Genomic DNA, 21,430 nt, shown 5'->3' on the forward strand with positions numbered 1-21,430 from the left:
ACCCACTCGGCCATATCCACGGCCTTTTGAATTCTGGGTGAAGTGACACTTATTTACTCATGTAAGTCAGCAAGATATTTAACTTAAATACAGTATCTCACAAAAGTGAGTACACCCCTCACATTATTGTAAATATTTGATTATATCTTTTCATGTGACAACACTGAAGAAATGACACTTGGCTACTTGGGCCCAATTTGGACATTTTCAGTTAATGGTGTCCTCACTTTTGTTGCCAGTGGTTTAGACATTAATTGCTGTGTGATGTGTTATTCTGAGGGGACAGCAAATTTACACTGTTACACAAGCTGTACACTCTCTACTTTACATTGTAGCAAAGTGTCATTTTTTTGGTGTTGTCACATGAAAAGATAGAATCAAATATTTACACAAATGTGAGGAGTGTACTCACTTTTGTGAAATACTGTATGTACATAACATACTTATTATAACCCAAATCATGATCATTTCCTAAACAAAACTTGTTACCATGACAACAAAGTGTGCTATTTATATGCAATCCCAGGATATTGCTTTGTTTATTTAGTGAGTAGTGAACGACTGAATGACTGATGAGTGATTCTGGATACAGTATATTCACACATCATATTCCCCTCAATCACTCAATCAGAAAAAACACCACAAGTGTGCGGATGCTTCAGTTTAATAGATTAAGAGACCCTGTCAAATAGAATGTGTCCATAGGGATACTACCCTATATACTGTAGGGCTGCTATATATAGCAGCTATTAAGTGATAGAGAGATGGAACCCTTGGCTGGTGATGATGGGGTGGTGGTTGTCACTCTGCTTGAACTTGCACTAAAAGTGTCATTTCCTATATACTTCCAGCATGTGTACCAATAGCAACTATAAAATGTATTATAACGTTCCATTCTGACAGAAATATGGAGGCAACTGGAAATCATTTTGCAAAGAGTACAGACCTGCTCTGTATGAGTACAATGAGATAACTTCTGGTATGAACTGTCACTATATACTGTAAATAAAATTGAATTACATATTTGACATCCACACATGAAATAAGTTTCAGTGTTATTTTATTGTGAAAACATCAGACAGGATGAACCGCAGGTCATGCTGCTGTAGGATCGACACCACTTTCCCATACTCAGTGTTCAGTACACAGTTAATTATTCATGATTTTGGTGAGTGTGCATGAAAACGAGTTTCAGAAAGAAACGAGAAATACAGACAGTTTAGGTGTGTTACCACGGTGATAGCATGGAAGTTTGGGAAGTTGTCTGAGAATAAATAAATAAATAAGTGGTGCCTGTTTGAATCTACAGTCTATGGTTTGAATGAGAGCCTTCCTCTGAGTCATTCCCACCTGGGGGAATGTGTGGACAACACAGAGTGACACACGCACACACACACACACACACAACACTGCAGCCATTATCTAGCTGCTCCACGTGTAGATACAGCACATCAGGCACTCATGATACGCATGGTATGGTGAAAAATGCTTATGACATGGTATAAATTCAGTAACAGGCACCGCTGATTAGGACTCACACACATTACTCTGCAGGTCACAGCGCAACATCCACGCTATTTGGCAGAACAGGAAGCTGCTGGAAACACTGCTGGATCTCTGGTCACTGAAGGAGGATGTACAAGATGTCAGAGCAATACAGAGACACATGAAAGCTGGCACACTGGGGCCATGGCCACGCTTGTGTGGACAAATGTCACTATTGTGTTAAAATGTGGTAAGCCTTCCACCCCCACTAATTTATCAAAGGAGATTAATGGAAGGCATTCCTCTGGGCATCTTCCTCTCACTTGCTCTGTTAACAGCAAGATTCTATTCAAAAAACAGCCTCTTATTAAAAATCACATCATGCAACTGGATCATTTCACTTTATTGCGGCATGGATAAAATACAATCCATCATTTTTATTGGTTATGATAACAGTGTGCTCACCAAAGTAATCGCTGAGATCTGAGAACCCGACGACATGTCTACAACAAAATCGGATGGGGTGACAAACACGAGCAGCCATATGATCACACAGGCAACAAACAAGCCAACAGATTATCAAGATCATCTAAACCCTCAATTCACAGGGAAAAAGTATGCATAGGTCAAACTTTTAGACCTAGCTTGAAAATCTTTTTAATCTTTATTAATTCAGTAAGCCTTACATTGTGTTCTTGTTAGAAGAGCTCTTGGTAAGCTGTGGTAGCTGCTAGGAACAGTTAAGATTTTATATAATGATTGAACAAATATGTAGATTTAATAGCTGTTAATCCTGTCAGTCAATTTACAACACAGTCATGTACGCATGTCATCATTTTTCCTGTCGTTACCTTCCATGACAGTAGCTAGCTATAGCTTTGTAGAAAGATGATCCCGTTTACAAAGCTTTTATTGGTTTCTCCAACTGGCTGAAAAAGCCATCAGTGGGCATATGACAAGATCTACTGGAATTGCTGAATGTGTCAGAGATGTGGCCATTTCAGAGTTTTGGAACCAAACTATTACAGATCATCTTTGACATTCAACTTTGACTATTGGCCTAAAGTGATTGCCATATTTGTGCACACACAGCTTTTCTGTAAAAAGAGAGCTTATTAGTAACACTTCAGCAATGTCACCATGTCAGATCTCAGCGGTTGTTTTGGTGGGCACAGAGTTATCATAACTGATAGGAAAGATGGCCAAATTTGGGAAACTGTATCTTGAACAGAGCAAGTGGAAAGAAAGTGTGTCAGCGCCAACAAGTCAAAATTCTCAACAGTGAATGACAATTAAAACTGAGTCTGTTTTTATCGATGTTTTTGAGATCCTTTTCATTAAGAAAAAAAGGTTCCAATGCATCCATATTGGCGTGAAGATGACCTGAGAGCCTCAGGAGCTTTTCTCTGGTCTCTAATTGTCTTGGTGCAGTCACATTTGGGCTTCTGCAGGTGCTTAACTGTATGATATCGCAGTGAGTGCATGTGACAGTGTTTGTGTGTAAGTGTCACTACTGTAGTGAGGGGTTTGTCACGTGAGAAGTGAATTTTAGGAGTGAGAATGGAGTAAAAAGAAGTAAACAAAAAATCTATGTGTTGCATTTTGTGTTCCTCAAATTAAAACTGAATTTGGTTGCTTCCGGTGGCAAAGCCAGTGTTGATACTTGTCTTGTCCTCTCCTGTTTGTTGTGGAATGTCTGTTTAGAAGACCAAGAGGAAGGTTAATAGCCAAAAACATCTTCTGATATCAGAAATGTTCCTTTTTTGTGCCACAAAGTAATCGAGCAAATTCATAATCTGAACCCATATAGGCAGACAATCTTTTCACCCTTTTCCCAATCGTTTTATAATTATATTGATAACTTACAACAGCAGAGTGTGTGAAATAGCGTAGTGAGAACCATGTGGCAGACACGGTCACTGTATTTGTGTGTCAGTATGAAGGAAGGCCCAGGGAACAGAGAGAGAAGGCGCTCTGCATCTTCTTTCAGCAGCTCTGTGTCGCTGTGAATGAAAGGCACAGAGAAACAGGAGCGCAACACAAATGTAGTGTCTCTCAGTGTGTGAGACAACCAGAGTAATAAATCGATTGGACATCAAGACATGACAGCTCAAAAACATCAGCAGAATGAATGACATCGTGTCTAAACTGTACAAAAATATCCTGCACTGGGACTGTAGATATGTCCGAAATGCAACAGGCAGAGAAGAAGCGGGGTAAAAAAGTTCCTGGCTTTGTTCCTCTGGGCTGATGATATGAGATATGATCATATTTTTTGTTGGAATATCTTTTCAAATATCATGTTTTTGGTGCCAAAAAAGAACAAAAATAAAAAACCAAACAATAGAAATCTGTTTTCATTTATTCTTCAAGATAACTTCTGCCCTTTGAAGGAGTAATTTGACATTTTGGGAAATAAACTTATTTGCTTTCTTGCTGAGAGTCAAATGAGAAGACTGATGCCTCACTCATGTCTTTCTGTTAAATATGAAGCTACAGCTAGCAGCCTATGCTAAGCTAAGCTAAGATGGGAACACGGAAAACAGCTGACAAAAATGTATGTAATGTTAAGTAAATGTTAATTAGTGAACTTTCCATTGCTGTGCAGGTAGTAGACATATTTTTTAGCTACATTAGCAGTGTGGCTCTGTGGATGACATGCAGGGTGAACTTTTAAAATGTTTCCGATCCCTTAACTTTTAGCACCATCATCAGATCAACATCTACATTTGTGCATATTTTGGTTTGATATTCCCATCAGTCTCATTTGTACTTAATGTTTAGTGCTAATAATACGCTAAGACTTTACCTGCTGCACATCAGCATTTTAGCACTGTCATTGTGATCATGTTAGCATGCTGGCATTAGCATTTAATTTAAAGCTCTGCTGTGCATAAGTACAACCTTACAGAGCCGCTAGCATAGCTGTCGACTTGCAGTCTAGCCAAGCAAGCTGTTTCCTCCAATTTCCAGTCTTCTGTGCTAAGCAAATGTAACCGACTACTGGCTGTAGCTCCATCTTCAACAGATATGTAAGTGGTATTGATCTTCTCATCAAATCTCCCAAATGACCTAATTTGTAATATTTACCTGCTCTGACACTATGCTTTACTGTATATAAAATGTGTTAATCTGTGCAAAAATAACAAAATAAAGATATAAGCACAAATCCCAACATCCACTTCTCGTTGAGAGAAAAACTCCCAGATATGTTTAGACACCTTCCTGTGTTCCATCCTGCAAAAAAACAAACATGTAATTCAGTCTAATAACAGACATCGTTCAAAAACATCATAAATATACCTGTTTGGTTTGACTTGAATATAAACAGTCCTACAGTATGAGACAACTGGGCAGTGAACAGGCCTCTATTTATGCAGACTGAGGAGCTAATAATAGAGACAGAAGTACACGAAATGCAGTTGTTTTTTTTATCTGAGGCAGAATGTAAGCTGGGACCTCTCTGTGCTCGCTTGGTTCCCTGTGGGGATATTTTACCAGCTCTGTTTTCTTAAGTCAGCTGCCCTTTTCCTGCAGGGACGGTAGGGATCATCAACACTGACATGCTTCTATTTTTTTATACAGGAGGCCACTTTTGGAGTGGTGTGGGAGAGGAAAAAATAGAGCGAGGAGAAAAGAGGCCTCTGTAATGGCTTGTTTGCAACTAAGAGGTCCTTTGTGTATTGTTCGTCTTCCATTTTGGAGGTTAAATGAGCAGTTTAAGCTGAGGCTCAGACAGTGTGTTAAAGTGGAGAGGTGCTGCCCGCCCGGTGCTGCCCGCCCGTGCCTCTGCTTACAACTGCTGAGCAAGATGCTGCGTGGCATCAAGATCAGCAGGAGTGCTAATGTGCAATCTGAGTTTATGTGTATTTTGTGTGCCTGACACAGAAGGAGGCTGGGATGAGAATACAGCCATTGTTTCTGCAGGAGGATGACAGCTGGGTCTACAGGCCAGGCCGGTAGCTTTATTAGAGCCACATGTATGTGTGGGGTGGGGGGTAAAAAAACCCCAGAAAAATAATGCTGTTCTCGCATTATAACCCACATAGGCATGTGCACACATGTACAGTAATAATACTTCAACGGCTGTAAGAGGAGGTTTGTAAAATATCCACCACAATGTATACTGAAGAAAATATCGCTCTATTTATAATCTAAGATTTCAGCCAGCTTCATTTTAAAGACATGGGGGTCACCACTAGACACAACTTTATACTGAAGTGGACCTAACATTGCAGTATGAGCTATCAAGTAAATAGATAGAGTTTACCTAACTATCAGATTGGAAGTAAAAAATTATGGAAAACTGTCCATCTCCTGCATTCCAAAGCTGTATATTTGCAAAATTACTTTAAAGGTGATACTCCAATTACACTTCCAAAAGGTCGGGGGAATTACAAGAGACAGATTTTAAAATATATATCCTGATATCCTGACATTTGGTCTCTGGTCAAGCCTACATTTCCCATGAGACCCAATACTATCTTTAGTTAGACCGTCCCTGCCTGGTAAACACCCAGTTTGTTGTAACCAGGCTGACCCAATAATGTAATAATTTACTGAAAATGTTATAAAATTGGCAATTAACTTGATCAATAATGTAATAAAATCCAATAATGTAATGACTTGACAAATAATGTGATGACTAATGTTGTAATAACATTTATACATATGCTGATTGGTCGTCATCCATTATACCAGAGGGGATCTTAAATTAGACACTATCAGAAGATGACAAAAGCTGCAGGTAAACGTTACACAAGCAAAACAGTTGATTCAATTCCCATGAAATGTTGTGTGCTGGAGTTTCTTTGCAACTTTTGACCTAAGCGTCCCACCTGTCTCACGTTATAGATGTACGAGGTAATTTTCTGCTCTGAGATCAAGTTAGATGCACATTTTATTACATTTTCAGGAAATGATTACATTACTGGGTGCAGTGTTGTATGCGCATTGTGTACAGTATTACAATGCTGCAATATTACATGGCCCCAGGTTTGCCATGCGGTAATTTGATTAAACACAAATTGATTAAAGAAGATGCACTATGTAAGCATATCATCAGCTGAAAATAAGAAAGTCTTAATAAGAAGATTTTGATACTGGGTCCCTCTTCAAGACTTGTTAACGTATTACACCAAACATGTATTTATTCAGTGAATTTAATATTGTATTTCTAGTTCTTCATGTTGTAATTCTGGCCATTCTGGGAGATGAAAAGGATTTTCCCTTTTTTCACAGTAAAGGTTTTTTGTTTGTTTGGTTGCTTTTTTGTGGAGTTTTTCCTCATGTCTGTATGTAAAGCCCTCGGAGACAAATTTGTGATATCGGGCTGTATAAATAAACAGGACGTGACTCGACAGGGCTTCAAGATCAGGTAATAAACCAAGACCCACCTAAGGCCCTAATCATCCATCCATCCATGCATTAGCTGTAGCTGCTAGCTGAGAGCAGTACAGTATGCACAAATGCATGGGAAAATTGTGATTTCTGGTTCAGTTAATTGTCAAAATGTCAAAGAGCATGCAGCTGTTCCAAAATATCTCTGTCTGGAGTCGTTTCAAATTTACAGAGGTGTCAAAAAAAGTCCTCTCTCTCTGTGTAATGCTTACACAACAACCTTCAATCCAATCACAGCATGATGAGTGCACTTCTTAACCTTGATATTGCTTTGCATTGCTAACATGAATCACATTACAGTATGTGAGCAGTAGCTTGTGGATGTGTAGACTGAGAGCAGCAGCTAGTTCTCATGTTGTGGTTGAGGAGTGGAGGATTCTTATTTGCTTAACAGTAATGATGTGCACCGAACACTGAGTGTGGATCTCTTCTTGGCACCAAACAACGGGAAATTGAAAATAACACATAAATCTCTGATGATCTCAGAGACAGAAGGACAAAGCCATGGGCTGAAATGGACTGTATACTCTGCAGAAATGAAAATGCTGTGATGCACTAATAATGTATCAGAGGCAAGTTGTAAAGAAGAATGACAAAGCAAAACACTTAACAACAGTTCAACTTTAAAAATGTCTTAAAATGTTCATCAGCCCAGGGGAAGTTGAAGTCTTTCTCTCTTTAATCAACAAAGCAAATTAAATAATATTTTGTTATTGCTGCTCGCAGCAATGTTTCATACGACAATATAAACAAAAATATTCGTAAAGACAAAAAGTTAGTCTGAATTTACTGAAAGATGTGTTTGTTTGTCGGAGTAGGGGCTGTGTGGGTGTGGCCTTGGTTGTGTCCACCGAAGCCCTGGGCGGGGCACTGTGGGGCGGGGCACTATGGGGCGGGGCAGGGCGGGGCTATGTTTCACAGGCTCTCTTTTATTTCAGCTCAAACTTTCAGCGCAGACTTCTCACTCACAGCTGCTGCACCCACACACGTAAGTCCGTCCTGTAGCTCAAAGGTGTTAAGGATGCTTGGTGTTACAGGCAATGGTTTATTAAGCGTTTCCACGCTTCACTGCTGCAGCAGAAGTCTCTGTTTTCACAGGATGTAACACGGGAGGTCCCTTCTGCCAACATCATAATGACAGACCAGTGACAACTCGTTTCGTTAAAACTGTTGGCTGAAGGCCATGTCTCCACAGTTACAGCTGTAGAGGTCTTGAGAGTGAAGTCAGTACCAATCTGTTACAGGGCGTCCTTGAGGCGGTGATGAGCCAGTTTCCCTCTAAAATGTATGAGTCGAATGAGGGCAAGGGAGATGGACGCTAAGACACCGCGCTGACAGCGCAGAGGACATGAATTGTGTTTTACAATTTAACGGAGTTTCTCTATTGATCCAGGGGTGTTGGGGAGATAAGCTTAGCTCCCACGATGCATTGGGGTCAGGGCGCGTGCGAGGCCGCTGTTTGCTTTGTAGAATCTGAAGCAGCCTAATTTGTCAGCAGTTAGTTTAAACATGTAGGGAACATTATCAGGAGAATCCCTCTTCAAGTCCGTCCTCTGAGGATATGTTCCCCTTTTAAAACACCTTGAAGACCTGCTTCACCCGCACAATTTAGTCTTTGCATGCGTTTGGTTCATTGAGCCCACAAGCACACAATACCTTTCTTTCTTTCAGCACCTGTTTATACGTCTAATTCAGACCCCACGCCTGCAAGGTAGGACAACAGTTTTTTAAAATCAAGTTTGCTTCCAAAAAATTCTGCCCATCACTCATTTTGTTGCCACTCCTTAAACAAGGCAGACATTCTCAGAGTCCCAGCCCTGTCCTCCATTAGTCCAGCCGGAGGTAGCTGGGTGTGGAGTAATTAAACATGAGGAAGTCCAACTTGTAAAGCTGGGAGAGTTGGATCTGCTGCTGAGTGCTGATATTGCTGAAGAACTGGGCTGTCATGGCATCGGTAGTACGAGTGGACTTGGCGTAGCTCGGGAAGCGCAGGGAGTCTCCAACACCCACCAGCCGCAATAAGTAGTTTGCGTCTTCTTCCAGTGACTCATACTTGCCCACCAGGTCGTAATGGATGTGACATGGGTGACAAAGCTGGTACACGGTCTGCCAGTGCTCGTTGAGTGGGCCATCGCGCTGCGTGGCCGGGTCCACCAGGTACTCAGTGAATTCTTTGAATTTAACATCAGCACCGTTGAGCAGGGCTTCATGTGTGGCGTTCTTGCGGTAGCGCCGGATGATGCGGGTGCCGAAGCGCTTGTGGAAGGACGAGTTGTACTTGAGGGTGAACTTGTTGCGGTATGCGGAGACCAGCCTCTCGAAGGGCTCGCGAACAAAGAGGAACTTGAGGTAGTTCTTGAGGCGGTGGTTGATCTCAGCAATACTGTACTGGTTCAGAGTCTTCAGGTTGGAGGGAACGTGGGCTTCACTGGATGGGATTTCCATTGGATCACTGTAGAAGAGAGGCACGTGGACAGTGAGATACAACAGTAAAACAAACAGTATGCATTCCTGTCCTTGTAATATACAGTATCTCACAAAAGTGAGTACACCCCTCACATTTCTGTAAATATCTGATTCTATCTTTTCATGTGACAACACAGAAGAAATGACACTTTGCTACAATGTAAAGTAGTGAGTGTACAGCTTGTATAACAGTGTAAATTTGCTGTCCCCTCAAAATAACACATCACACAGTCATTAATGTCTAAACCGCTGGCAACAAAAGTGAGTACACCCCTAACTGAAAATGTCACGGCTTATACAAGCTGTCCACTAACACAACTGCAGTCTAAAGGCCTTTTCACACGGGGAGCGATTTACGTGCCTCGTAATTCATTTTCAATGAGAGGCGAGCGTCTGGGAAGGGAGGCACGGGCATAGCGACAAGCGGGCGTGTTCCCGTGAAACTGTCGCGGTTGTGCTCGTCTCACGCACACGCCCGCCCCTGCCAAAGTTGAATTGACTTCAACTTTCTGTAGCCTATGCGACGCGCAGCACAAAAAGAAGATGGATGAGAGACTGATCCTCGCCGTCTGTGACTTCCGTCTGTGAAGTTACCAGGACATTAACAGGAGGGCGTTTGTATGACTAGATTTATCAGCTATCTGAATATGAATAATATATATAATATAGCCTATCAACTAACGTTAGGCTACTTATAGTTTTACTTTAAGCTAGGCTATGAAGGAATACAGTGGCGCACAGAAGCCGTTGCCGTGGCTACTATCTATTGACCGCCTTCCGTTTACTCGCGGATCGCTTGTCTTGGTGTCTGTTCACATGAGAAGCGCAGAGCGACCCCACGGGACCAGGCGACTACGCAGGCGGAGTGTCGCTTCCCATGTGAAAAGGCCTTAATGATGGCAGCTTGCAGGGATGTAACTACATCATACAACACATATGATATTTGTCCTATTTGTCACTCAGAGCAATACATTTTCAAAGAGGAACTAATGTACTGTAGTACTCTAAGCACAGTCTGCCAAGTACCTTACCTGTATTTGCCCCGGCCTGTGAGCACCATCATGACGCGTTTCCAGTTGGTACAGGCCACCTTGGGGACATAGCAGTAGATGAGCTCGTGGTCCTCGTCCACCACAAGGTGTTTGAGGTCTCCGGGTGTCAGGACTCTGCGCTTACGGCTGGACGCACTGTAGACTCGACAGGCATCCACAACCTGATCCCTCCTGGCTTGGTGGAGGACGGCTGCTCCGGACAGCTCCGGCTGGTCAGGGAAAGACAGAGGAGGGAGTGGGAGAGAGACAAAGGGCTTGGCAAAGGGCTTTCAGGAGGTAACTATCTTGATATGAATATTTAGAGACAGTCAGCTCTTGAGCACCTGTAAAAAAAAGAAAAAATATATTTCTGCAGTTTATTTTTTTCCTCTAGATTGGTTGTTGTTTATTAACACATTATTTTCACAAATCAGAGATTTGGGAGAAGATTACTTCCTTTCTCTATAGTCTCTCGTTGTCTTTACACCTTTTTCTGTATGTTCTTACTGTTTTTGTAATTTTCCTTGGCAGTGAAAGGAAAAGCTTACTGCGCCAATAAAGCACTCTAAAATGAATGAAACTGAACCAAAGCAGAAAGAGGGAGAGAGAAGAGGAGAAGTCGACGGGAAGACAGGCAGAAAGATAGCGAGAGAGAGTGTTATTAATCTCTTTCTTTATTATCGTACTCATCTCTTTATTGACTCTATCTTTTTGCACTATCTGAGTCGCTCCACAGACTATGATAGAGATTAGTCCATGGGTGTGGAGGAAAATAATTATATTGGGAGGATATTACAGATATTGAGTGTTCAATATGCGCAGATCCAGTCAGCAATCATTCATCTGAGGCATATTTCATATTCACCATGATGCTTGTGATGAAGTGGTCCATGGCAGGAGGGAAAGGAGGAGGCTGCGGAGGAATTAAAAGAGTTTGAGGCAGAGAGAAGCCTGAGGGCTTTACATCTGACGGATAGAAATGTTTTCTTGTTATTCTGAGTCTAAATTCCCCTCCAGGGCAGAGCCCCTGGTTTCCCCACGGAATCTAAATTAATTGTACTGTGGCCGACATCTTTACCGCTCCGTCCCACTCACAACAAGTGTGGCCTTTCAGCGCTACACTGAGGCTGAGAGAAGTCCTGAAATAACTCAGGGACCCCCACCAAGCACCATACATGAAGGTCTGTAAGTATTTCTCTTTGAAGTCACTCTTCAACCATGTCTCCAAGTGGGTAATTCATCATGTGCACAGCCTGATACAAGAACATGCGAGAAAACCAATCTTTACACCTTTTCATCCAGTGACAACATACAAAAGCAGTCTTGAGAAACGGTCAAACTCATGACCTTAGAATCAAAGATATTTCAGAATGATGTCTCTAAAAGTTATGTTTCACACTTTGTTACTTTCTCAGTCATCTCCATTGGATATTCATGTTGGGATACAGGTCAAAGGGCGATGCTTCCCGTCTTTATTTCCTTAAAAAGTCAATAAGGTGAAGAGGCAGGGTGAAGGGTTTTTCCCAGTGTGAATTCATATTTTAACAATTATCAAACACAGAAACACTCTTTAAAGATATTGGACTCGTATTGAGTATTGCTATAAATTTAGAATGATGGACTTTTCCCCTATTTATAGTGAGCATGGCTATGGAAAGGCTCCCAGCCAGAGCCATGGTATCAGAGTTCAAAGCATATTCAAAGCACTTTATTGCTATATTAGGAACTCTATACTGCATACTTGGTGAAGTGAAAAAAAAAAGGATAAATACAAAAAGTGAAATGATTCAGATTGCTAAATGTATCCAACTGGCTGGATTGGTTTAACTCCTTTAACTTTTGTTTCTACTTGTTCTTTTTGTTAAGTCAGTCACAAGTTTCATGCAGGAGAGGAGTCAAGCAGGAGAAGAGCGAGAGGGTATCAGAGAGGCAGCGACAGCGTGTAGAGCCAGAATATCTTCACATCTAACTCTGTGAATTAAGCTAATTTGTTACCATGCTAACTTCAGTAGATCTTTCTGCAATGTTACATAGACGTCTTTGACATGACTAGAGAAGTGTTCTTCTGAATGTTTTAAACTAGAATTCTGGCCACATCCTACATATTGTACCTTTAAAGCATTTTGAGGGAGGTGTAAATTTACAAGGGACGATGGATTATAAACATCTCTGCTCAAGAAGAAGCCCTCATTTTGCAAACTTCCCACTTCTCCCTTTGTGTGCTCTCCACACTTCCTTAGTCAAGCTTATGCTGAACCATCAAAGCCCACTAAGGCGTAACAGCGCGTAGCAAACAGCAGCTCTTTGTTGATGAAAATCTTTTCCTTTTCTATCTGCTCAGAGACACAAGCTATGATTCACACAAATGTCGCAGCGAGCATGCGGCCCTCCATCCCAGTGGAGGACAAACGCTGTAATTAACATGGGATGAAAAGACACAAGGAGGGAATCTTGTCATCTCCTGCCTCAGTGTCGCTCTTCTTATCTCTCTTCTTTCTACAGGATTACTTTCTGCTATTTTATCTCCTCTTCAAGCAGCTCAATCAAGTCTCTTGTGCAGTTGAGAGGGAGAGTGGAGGGTATGAGAGAGGCGATAAGTCGATACAGTCTGAGAGGAAGGCGTGATGGAGATCACTGACCTCTGACCATGTCAAGCTCTTCCCATGGGAGGGCAGAAAGCATTACTTGCATATTTGCTTGCAAATTACCACTTTAATCCCTTGTGGACATGAACTAGTGGGTCAGCGTGGGATAAGAGCTAGTAAAAGTCGTAAAACGACAGCTATGAAAGTAGGTAGCAGCTTTACATGATACGGTCAATTTAGCTTGATCTCTTCGGATTGGTTAGGATCCCAGAAGGACCTCAAACCTTCAACTCAGCAGTTTCCCTGTGCAGCTGCAGCTATAAGATGAATTACTTATAATTTCTGCCAATTGCGTCCATTCTCTTTGAAAAATGTCCATCAAATCTGTGAGAAAATCCAAAGGGAAGGACATGGACAGAAAATCCATTCAGCATACATTTAAACCTAATCTCACCATGAAAGTCATTATCAGCTTTGTATATGCAAATAGAAAAAAACTCTGTTTCCTTATCTTCAGATGTCGGGAGGAGTTCAGAACGAGCCCATTGTACATTCACAACAACGCTCTTTTCTTGTCGCTGCACATTTGTTGTTAAAATGTGTGAGAAACTGATGACAGGGGATTGTGGAGATTGTATTTCAAAATTTCAAGTCTTCATTTCCTCACCACGGCTGGATCATTCCCACTGACAATTGTTATGAGTTTGAAATATGATCCGAGAATCAGCACGGAGTCTTCAATATGGTGGTAATGAAAAGCTTCCTCCTACTCTGCTGATGGTTGCAAAGAAAGACTGAGCAAGGAAGGAAGATAGGAAGGGATTACTGATGGAAGAAAGTAAGAAAGTAAGTGACTAACAGAACAAAGAGGGAAACTACCCTGGCACCCCGCAAACCCAAAGACCTCAAAAGCCCTATGTTCATTCATTTTAAAATGATTTTTTGCCATTTAATTTATTGATTTGTTATGTCCATTGTTAGCTACTGTGATGCTTCTTTAAATGCTTATTATTTTGACACACTTTATACCGAATAAAGTTGTGTTTGATCAAAATTATGACAATCTGAAAACCCAGGGCCGTGTAGGATTATTCCAGCATACTGGTTTGTTTCTGGCTCTCTGGTCAAATAATGACGGTGTTATGTATACTGTTGTGACCTCTGAGACTCACTTGTGTGACCTAAACTGAACCTTATTATGAAACTGAGCCACTGAACTCAGTCTTCCACAATCCTCCAGGTATTCACACATTGGTATGAACCCCACCTAAAGACCCAGCTTTCAGATACCATAGGTCAGTGCGACTTATGATATGTGAAGTCATCAGGTCAATAAAAGGGTCAGCTGCCGTTTGTTTGTTCTCTTTTCTCCTGGACTTGTCCACTGCTGTTTACCTGACGATCATTGCAATGAAAGATTAAATGTTTTGATTTTCACCAGTCTCGCCATTGCCTGTAGCAACATGCCCCCACCCCCACGCAGCCACCTGCGTTGTTTCAACGCCCACTTAAGCTTCCTAAGCCACCTAAGTGTGGTCAATTGACAAAGTGCACCCTGGCCTCGGGAAGATACCAACGATGGTCGTTCAGACTTGGCCATGAGTGGTTCTAACGACCATAACAACTGTTGTTACCACAGCCAGGAGCACTAACAAACCAGTGGTACTGATGATCCTGCAAACGATCCCACAGAGGTTAAATAGCTGAGTTTCCCTACCAGTCAGTCAGAAGTGAAAAAGTCTCTTGGGTGAGAGACGAAATGTCTTCTAGTATCTTTAACAAAGTCCAGTTGCCCTTGACTTTAACCTTCTTTGGGTTTTTGGGTTGAGTGAATAAAAAATGATTAACAAACGATTTATGGCGAGATTGTGTTTGATGTCCCTGTCGCGCAAGTGACGATTTTAGTGACAATTCTCTCCGGCCAATCTGCAGTGGTCTTTTAGTATCACTTGGAACCTCGGCTGTGATACCAAAAAAATCACCAGGTACTATTCACAACTTTTGCCAATTGAAACCCCCAAAAAACTGTTCTAGGTGAGTTAAGTCGAGCTGTACCATTCCATGCAGTGGAAACTGGGTATTCGTCTTTTTTCCCTTCAAATAAAAATGTTATATAAAGATGTAGTGATTTGTTCATGCTACCCCATTCCTTAATGATAAAAACAGTTTGCAAATGGAAACATTACAAAGCTACTGTGTTGCTAAACTAGTTAAACTACAAATTACAAATGTTTTATGAGGAAGGAAATGTGATCATTGCATTTGTTAGGCTTCAGTGAAGAAGAAAAATCTTCAGGGTACCTTTAATGGGTACAGGTTCCTATTTATAGAGCACTTTTCAAAAACAAGTTACAAATTGCTTTGACAAGTGCAAAGACAATGAAACACATAAAAACAAAGGCACGATATATAAAATATATATAAAATAGAAACAAATCAAATAAGATCAGGAAAGGCTCTCCTATAAAAGTATGTTTTAAGAAGGGACTTAAAAGAGTTCACTTACTCAGCTGACCTGATTTCCTCGGGCAGGCTGTCCCAGAGCCTCGGGGCCCTGACAGCAAACGCTCTGTCCCCTTTAGTTTTCAGTAGAGACTCTGGAACAGACAACAGACCTCTGCCCGAGGATCTCAAGGTACAAAGAAGTGAGGGATCGCTGAGCCCAACAACAAATATTTGTTCCTGGACCTCTGACTGGTTAATCTAACCAATATAGAATCTGTTGAAGATAGTAACTGAAGGTTATATTGAGATACTATATATCTTCAGATATCTTCACACTTTGAATTACCATACATATGGACACAGCTCTCTGTTGATAATTTATTCCTCAGTACTTGAGAAATTGCTTTTTTAAAATACTGTTGGGGAGAAAATGAGATGCTAATGCACTGCGATTTGGAGCCCGCAGTTTCTGCAGCATCCGAATGCTTTGTTTAGAAAAGATGCCTGAAACATCTTTTCCTCTAGGAAATAATAAACTGATTCCGATTGCAATTTAAATACAGCAGCAGTCAACACTGATACTTGGATATTTCCTCCATCAATTGTGCAGCCCTGTTTACTTTCTGTGAGGCTCTTCTGGTGCTGTTTTCTCTAGTATTTACACTCCTCTGTCTCTGGAAGACTTGAAAGGGTCTGGAAACTAGCGACAAAAAAGAAAATCACTCTCTAGGAGAATTGGTGAATTTATGCCCCATGGCATCCAAAGTGAATAGGGGGAAAGCAAAGTTCTGAAATTCACCTGACTATAGTTTGATCTTGTTAATGCTGGAGGACAGCTTTTTCCCCCTGCTAAACTACGCTTCCATTTTGTTTCCTAATACCTGTTCCATCTGCACGCCTCATCTTCTGTCTGTACACCAGCTTCTCTTTCTTCTTGCTAGCTGTAAAATCAAAGATCAATAGAATTCATCAAAGCACCTCTCCTTCTCAAACACACACACACACACACACATTGAGCACTAAAGGCAGTCTGTCTCTCTGACCCTCTCTGCTTACAGGCTGGCATTCATAGAGCAGGCAGGAATAAAGCTGCTAGTGTACCACAACTGTCCCACACTCACTCACGCACGCACGTACGCACGCACACACGCACGCACGCATACACGCACACACCCACCATTTTCAAGTACTTCACCTGAGTCTCTGTGAAAGTCAACAAGGAGAGGCCTTTCTATAAAACCTTGACAATGCTGACAATTTATGAGACGGATCCCTCCTTTCCACTGAGGCCGATGGCACATTAACTTTCCATAATGTAGTTTATGAGAAGTCTGAACAGTAGAGGGGTCTGACCGGGCCATTGCTGTTACACGCCGGCAGCTGACCACCTGCACCCACTGCGACACGGAACAGATCCGAGGAAATGTTTCTTCACCTTTATTTATCCAGGGAAACTACTGAGAACACATGCTCTTTTTCTGGAACGCCCTGCTTCTTAGTCATGCAGCGGCACACATTCATACCTGGAAAAAGGTAAGGTACAACCACCGTTGTCTACTAGGCAGAACCCCGCTTCGCCTCATTGATGCCAGCTTTCAGTCTCGCTCTGGCTGTATGGTGTGCTTCCTCATCACCTGCCTGAAAAGCAGCTCTTTTTGCACTGGACAGAGCCCTCACCTCTCCATTCATCCAGGCTTGTGTATTCACACATTTGCTCTTGTATGATGTCAAGATTCATCTGTCCACACTGATTTTACTGTTGGTTTGACCCAAGTAGGCAGGAGAAGTGTGGCACATCTAATGTACTGCGACCACATTTATGTGATTACAAATTAAGACAATCATCAGGTTAATCATTATGGGTTATTGCATATATTTGTGTTTGAATTTAAGGAGAAAAGAATTGTCATTGCGCTAACAGAGTGAGGTATACAGTTTTCTGTGGATAGCAGTGAGGCGGAACGGTCGCGGTCAAGCTTGTCTGTAAAAGCTGCAGTGAGGCCTCACCTCGCCTAAAGGAGCTGTTAACAGACCATTGTAAGAAATTGAGAGTTTTTAGAGCACCATGATGGTAACTGAGGCTTTTCCAACCTGGCAGGCATATAACTCTGGGAGGAAGCAATGGATCTTGGGATTTTTTTTGTAATTAACAGGAGTAAATATTAGAGTTCATATAAATCAACTGCTTCAGTCTTACTGAACTACACTGGTAGAGTCTCTGTAGTGAAATCACTTTAAAGCGGTACTCCAGTAATTTAGTCTTACATTATCATACATTTGGAGGAATCAAACAGACAGCCAAAAAAAAAAGATGCTCAAAAAGCTAAGGCCCAGATGTTTTCACTTTTAGCACTCCTTTCATGTATTGCTGTAATGAAAACTAGTATAATCTGGGGCCTTGGTGCCATATGCAAGTAGGAAAACTCCCCTTTAAATTACCCTGTTCATGACATGTAGTGTTTTTAAAGTTGAATGGATTGCTTTTATGCAGCCAAATACCAACTCTCTGATTCTGGTGTGTCCTTAAATGCACCACCTGCCAGGAAAATTACCACCCCTCTCACAGCTGCAAAGCCCCAAGATGTACCATAATGCAAATGATTTGTAATGAATGGTTTGAAAATTGGCCCTCCAGCTGACTGCTGATACCAAACTACATACACAAAAACACACATACCATGTAAACATGTAAAGACAGAATAAATCGAGGCCAGTAAACTCTGCTGTGGTCACTTCAGGGTAACTCTAGGTAAGCCTGTGTCCCACGGTAACATTAAAGCTGTAACCAGAGCTCAGAGACGAGTCTGCTTCCCAGGGGAAAGTTTGCTCGCCTGTGATTGCGCCACAGACTTGTGATAAACATTTACACTGCTTTTTCTTTAGTTCTGACCCATTAAAAAACAGGACAGTAGAAGAAGAAACTGCGTCACTAATGTTGCAGCTGCACATTGCACATTAGGCCAGTGGTTCTCATAGTGGAATATGGAGACACCCAGAGGTCCTTGAGGGTGTTCCTGGGGGTCCCCAGCAAAAAACGGAATAAAGAAATTATTCCGTTTTTCGTTATAATTCTATCCATACAGTAACACAATAAAAGCATGTATGATTACTTGGGTCATGGGTTTCATACACTTACTGTAATAAAGCATCTAAAAGCAAAAATCCTATCAACCTGGGACAAAATCTGATCAAATGGGGGTCTGTGGTCTAATTTGTGTCTGTTTAGGGGTCCTTGATGTGAAAAGAATCACTGTATTAGGCAATGATATGTGTTTACCATTTACATGTTAACATATACATATCTAATTTGTTTAAATGGGATGGGTGCACTTTTTCTGCTGTACATCTGCAAGATATTCTCACCCCAAGCTCGTCAAATACTTGGTCAGTGTCTCTACCTTTCAAACTATAACGCTCTACCTAATCCTTTAGCATTTTGAACGTGCAATTAAGTTAGCAATAATAAATATGCAACATCCGGTTAGACTTTCAAAATATTGTGAAACGACCGCCATTGGGTTGGGTTTAGGAAAAGATCATGGTTTAGGTTCAAATAAGCATGTTAGTTATGTAAGTTAAGTTCTATAACTTAAAGTAGTCGTATTATTCCCGTTTTCAGGGTCATCCTTTTATGTAGGGGTTGCACCAGAACAGCTACACATTTGTTTTGTCATACTGCACATTGCTGCAGCACCTCTTATCACCCTGTGTGTTGACGCTGTTTTAGCTACCGAGTGATGCGTCTCACTTCAATTTGATCTTTGTATGAAGTTGCGCATGTGGAGTACCTAGTTAAGGACTACTAGCCAATCAGATGCAAAGTGTGTGTGTGTGGGGGGGTCCTGTCAAGGTGGTAACCACAGCTTGGGTTCAGCTGTACATGTTCCTGAACCAGCTTCGCAACCTGGTCTGGAGAAAGAGTGCCAGAGCTGTAAGTTATTACTTTGTAACAGATGTATCATAAGAAAAGTTTTACTGTGCACAGTCTCTACATCACAGTAACAACTTTATGTCCTCTGACTGCGTGGAGGGCAGTAGCTAACGTTTGGTAGCGAAGGCGGGGATGAGGGGAGGCATCGGGCGGACATCTTGTCTCTATGTGCTGCAGCTCAGTGTATTTTCTGTTTTTTGAGGGCGTGCCACGCTACCTGCTAGGCGAGCATTATGACTTGATGTTACAAAGTGATGCAGATAGTTTACAGAAGTAAAAGCTGGACTTCAAACGAGCTGTTTTCACGGGTCCCCCCAGAACTGACGCTCGAGGGGGTACCTACTGGCTCATAGTTACCAAGCTGTTGTATTTGACGTGTTGAGAGTGAAAACCAGTTGACATCTGAAGACCACACAATACGTGCATTGGTATGCATGCACTACTAGTTGTGTAGAGACTACTGTGCCTCTGAGTGTACGTGTGTGTCAGTATATCTCAAAGAGAAAAGTGGGGGTGTAATTATAGCACTACAGACAAGATAATGACAAACTGCTCTCACTCGGAGCCATCAAAGTTTCTCTCGTCTCATGAGCACTTCCCTTTTTACTCTCTGCATGGCATGTTCCCTCAGGGAGCAACAAACCAGAGGAGAGAAAGGAGAATAAGGTGAAGGGGAAAAAAGTAAAATGGAGGGTTTCACTTATCACATGGCAACTGCACTCTTAGTTTTTAAACTTGAATCATGATTGTTCAGATTGGTAGAAAGAATTTCTTGGATTTTTAAAGCTTCCTAACCCAAAACTCATGTACTGGGACGTCAGTTCACATGGGGTTGCTGATGGACCGTTTTTCTGTTACTCAACACAAAAAACAACTTAAGTTGGATTTATACTTGATGCAGCGTGTTTTATCGTGGATAGCTATGGTGTGGGTTTTGATTTATTGATTTTACCCGTCAATAGCACCACTGCAGCTATAATTCAGTCCCTCCAGGATTTACGAAGTCGCGATCGCAAATTCAACAAGTCCCTGTGAATTCAGCGCGACATGTAATTTTCACCGCAACTTTTCTGCCAATTTGACCCATCATCACCGTTTCCCGCAAAACATTGTCATACGTCAGCTCGTCATTTCCTTGTTTACAAGTCGCAGCAGACGTACAAACGTCTCACATTTGGTGACCAAAAAAAAGGTCTGCGAAAAAGTGTTTTGCACAGCGTGCAGTGTTGTGGTCGGACATAAAGGAAATTGTGCACACAGAGTGGCAGAAACGCATGGAGGAGGAAGACACTGTGACACAGGCTATTGCATCCCGGTCAATTGCAAGCACTGAAAGAATCAAGCTGGTTTAAATGTGCAGGGTTAGTTAGGGTTAGGTCCGTGAAAACCTGGAGGGACGGATAACTACATGCATTTACATGGAGATGTTTCTCTTATCTCACCTACCCTCACTGATTTAAATGGGGTGGACAAAATACTAGAAACATCTGTCAGTATAACCCGACACAGTTCAACAGCATCTTCAAACTACATCTGAACATTACATTGTGTTGTGTCCCACAATGTAATTATTTGATGAACTCAAGGAAACCAGCTTGTAATGTCAACATCATACAATATTTTCTCAGAGAGCAAAACAGAGCTCCTCCAAATCCATTTGTCTCTCTCCTTTCAGCTCCTTTCTTCAGCCCTGTTCATATGCAGACAAAAAGAGAAAAGCCTCCTCCTCTAAATCCCTTTGTCTTTAAACCCAGAGTGACTTATCTTGCTTCCCACACACATATACACACACATCTTAAAACCATACCCACAGTGTATAGCTGTGCTCTGGTCTGATGGTTTTACAGCACAGCAACACTCAGACAGCTGCTTTGGCTTCTTTGCTGTGGGTGAAAGGGGCATCGTTCCTTTCAAGTCCATGCCAGTCTCTGCCACTGTGTTCCTGCATAATCTTGCCCAGGGTGCTTATTTCAGGGAGGGCAGGAGGGGAAGCGTGAGAAAACACACACACACACACACACACACACACACACACACACACACACACACACACACACACACACACACACACACACACACACACACAC

At 41.8% G+C, this 21,430-nt stretch overlaps 1 protein-coding gene across 2 annotated transcripts in view; it reads right to left on the reverse strand.

Moving 5' to 3' along the window:
* Positions 1-8,590: 8,590 nt before the first annotated feature.
* Positions 8,591-21,430, reverse strand: part of chst11 (carbohydrate (chondroitin 4) sulfotransferase 11) — a 136,647-nt gene continuing 123,807 nt past the window's right edge. For both annotated transcript variants that reach the window (XM_046071629.1, XM_046071630.1), the window contains exons 3-4: positions 10,383-10,612; positions 8,591-9,337 (exon numbers count right to left, since the gene is read on the reverse strand). In XM_046071629.1, the coding sequence (XP_045927585.1) occupies positions 8,713-9,337; positions 10,383-10,612 (855 nt within the window). In that variant the 3' untranslated portion in view covers positions 8,591-8,712. The remainder of the gene's footprint in view (positions 9,338-10,382; positions 10,613-21,430) is intronic.

Source organism: Micropterus dolomieu, linkage group LG16 (assembly GCF_021292245.1).
Source record: "Micropterus dolomieu isolate WLL.071019.BEF.003 ecotype Adirondacks linkage group LG16, ASM2129224v1, whole genome shotgun sequence".
Taxonomy (NCBI): Eukaryota; Metazoa; Chordata; class Actinopteri; order Centrarchiformes; family Centrarchidae; genus Micropterus; species Micropterus dolomieu.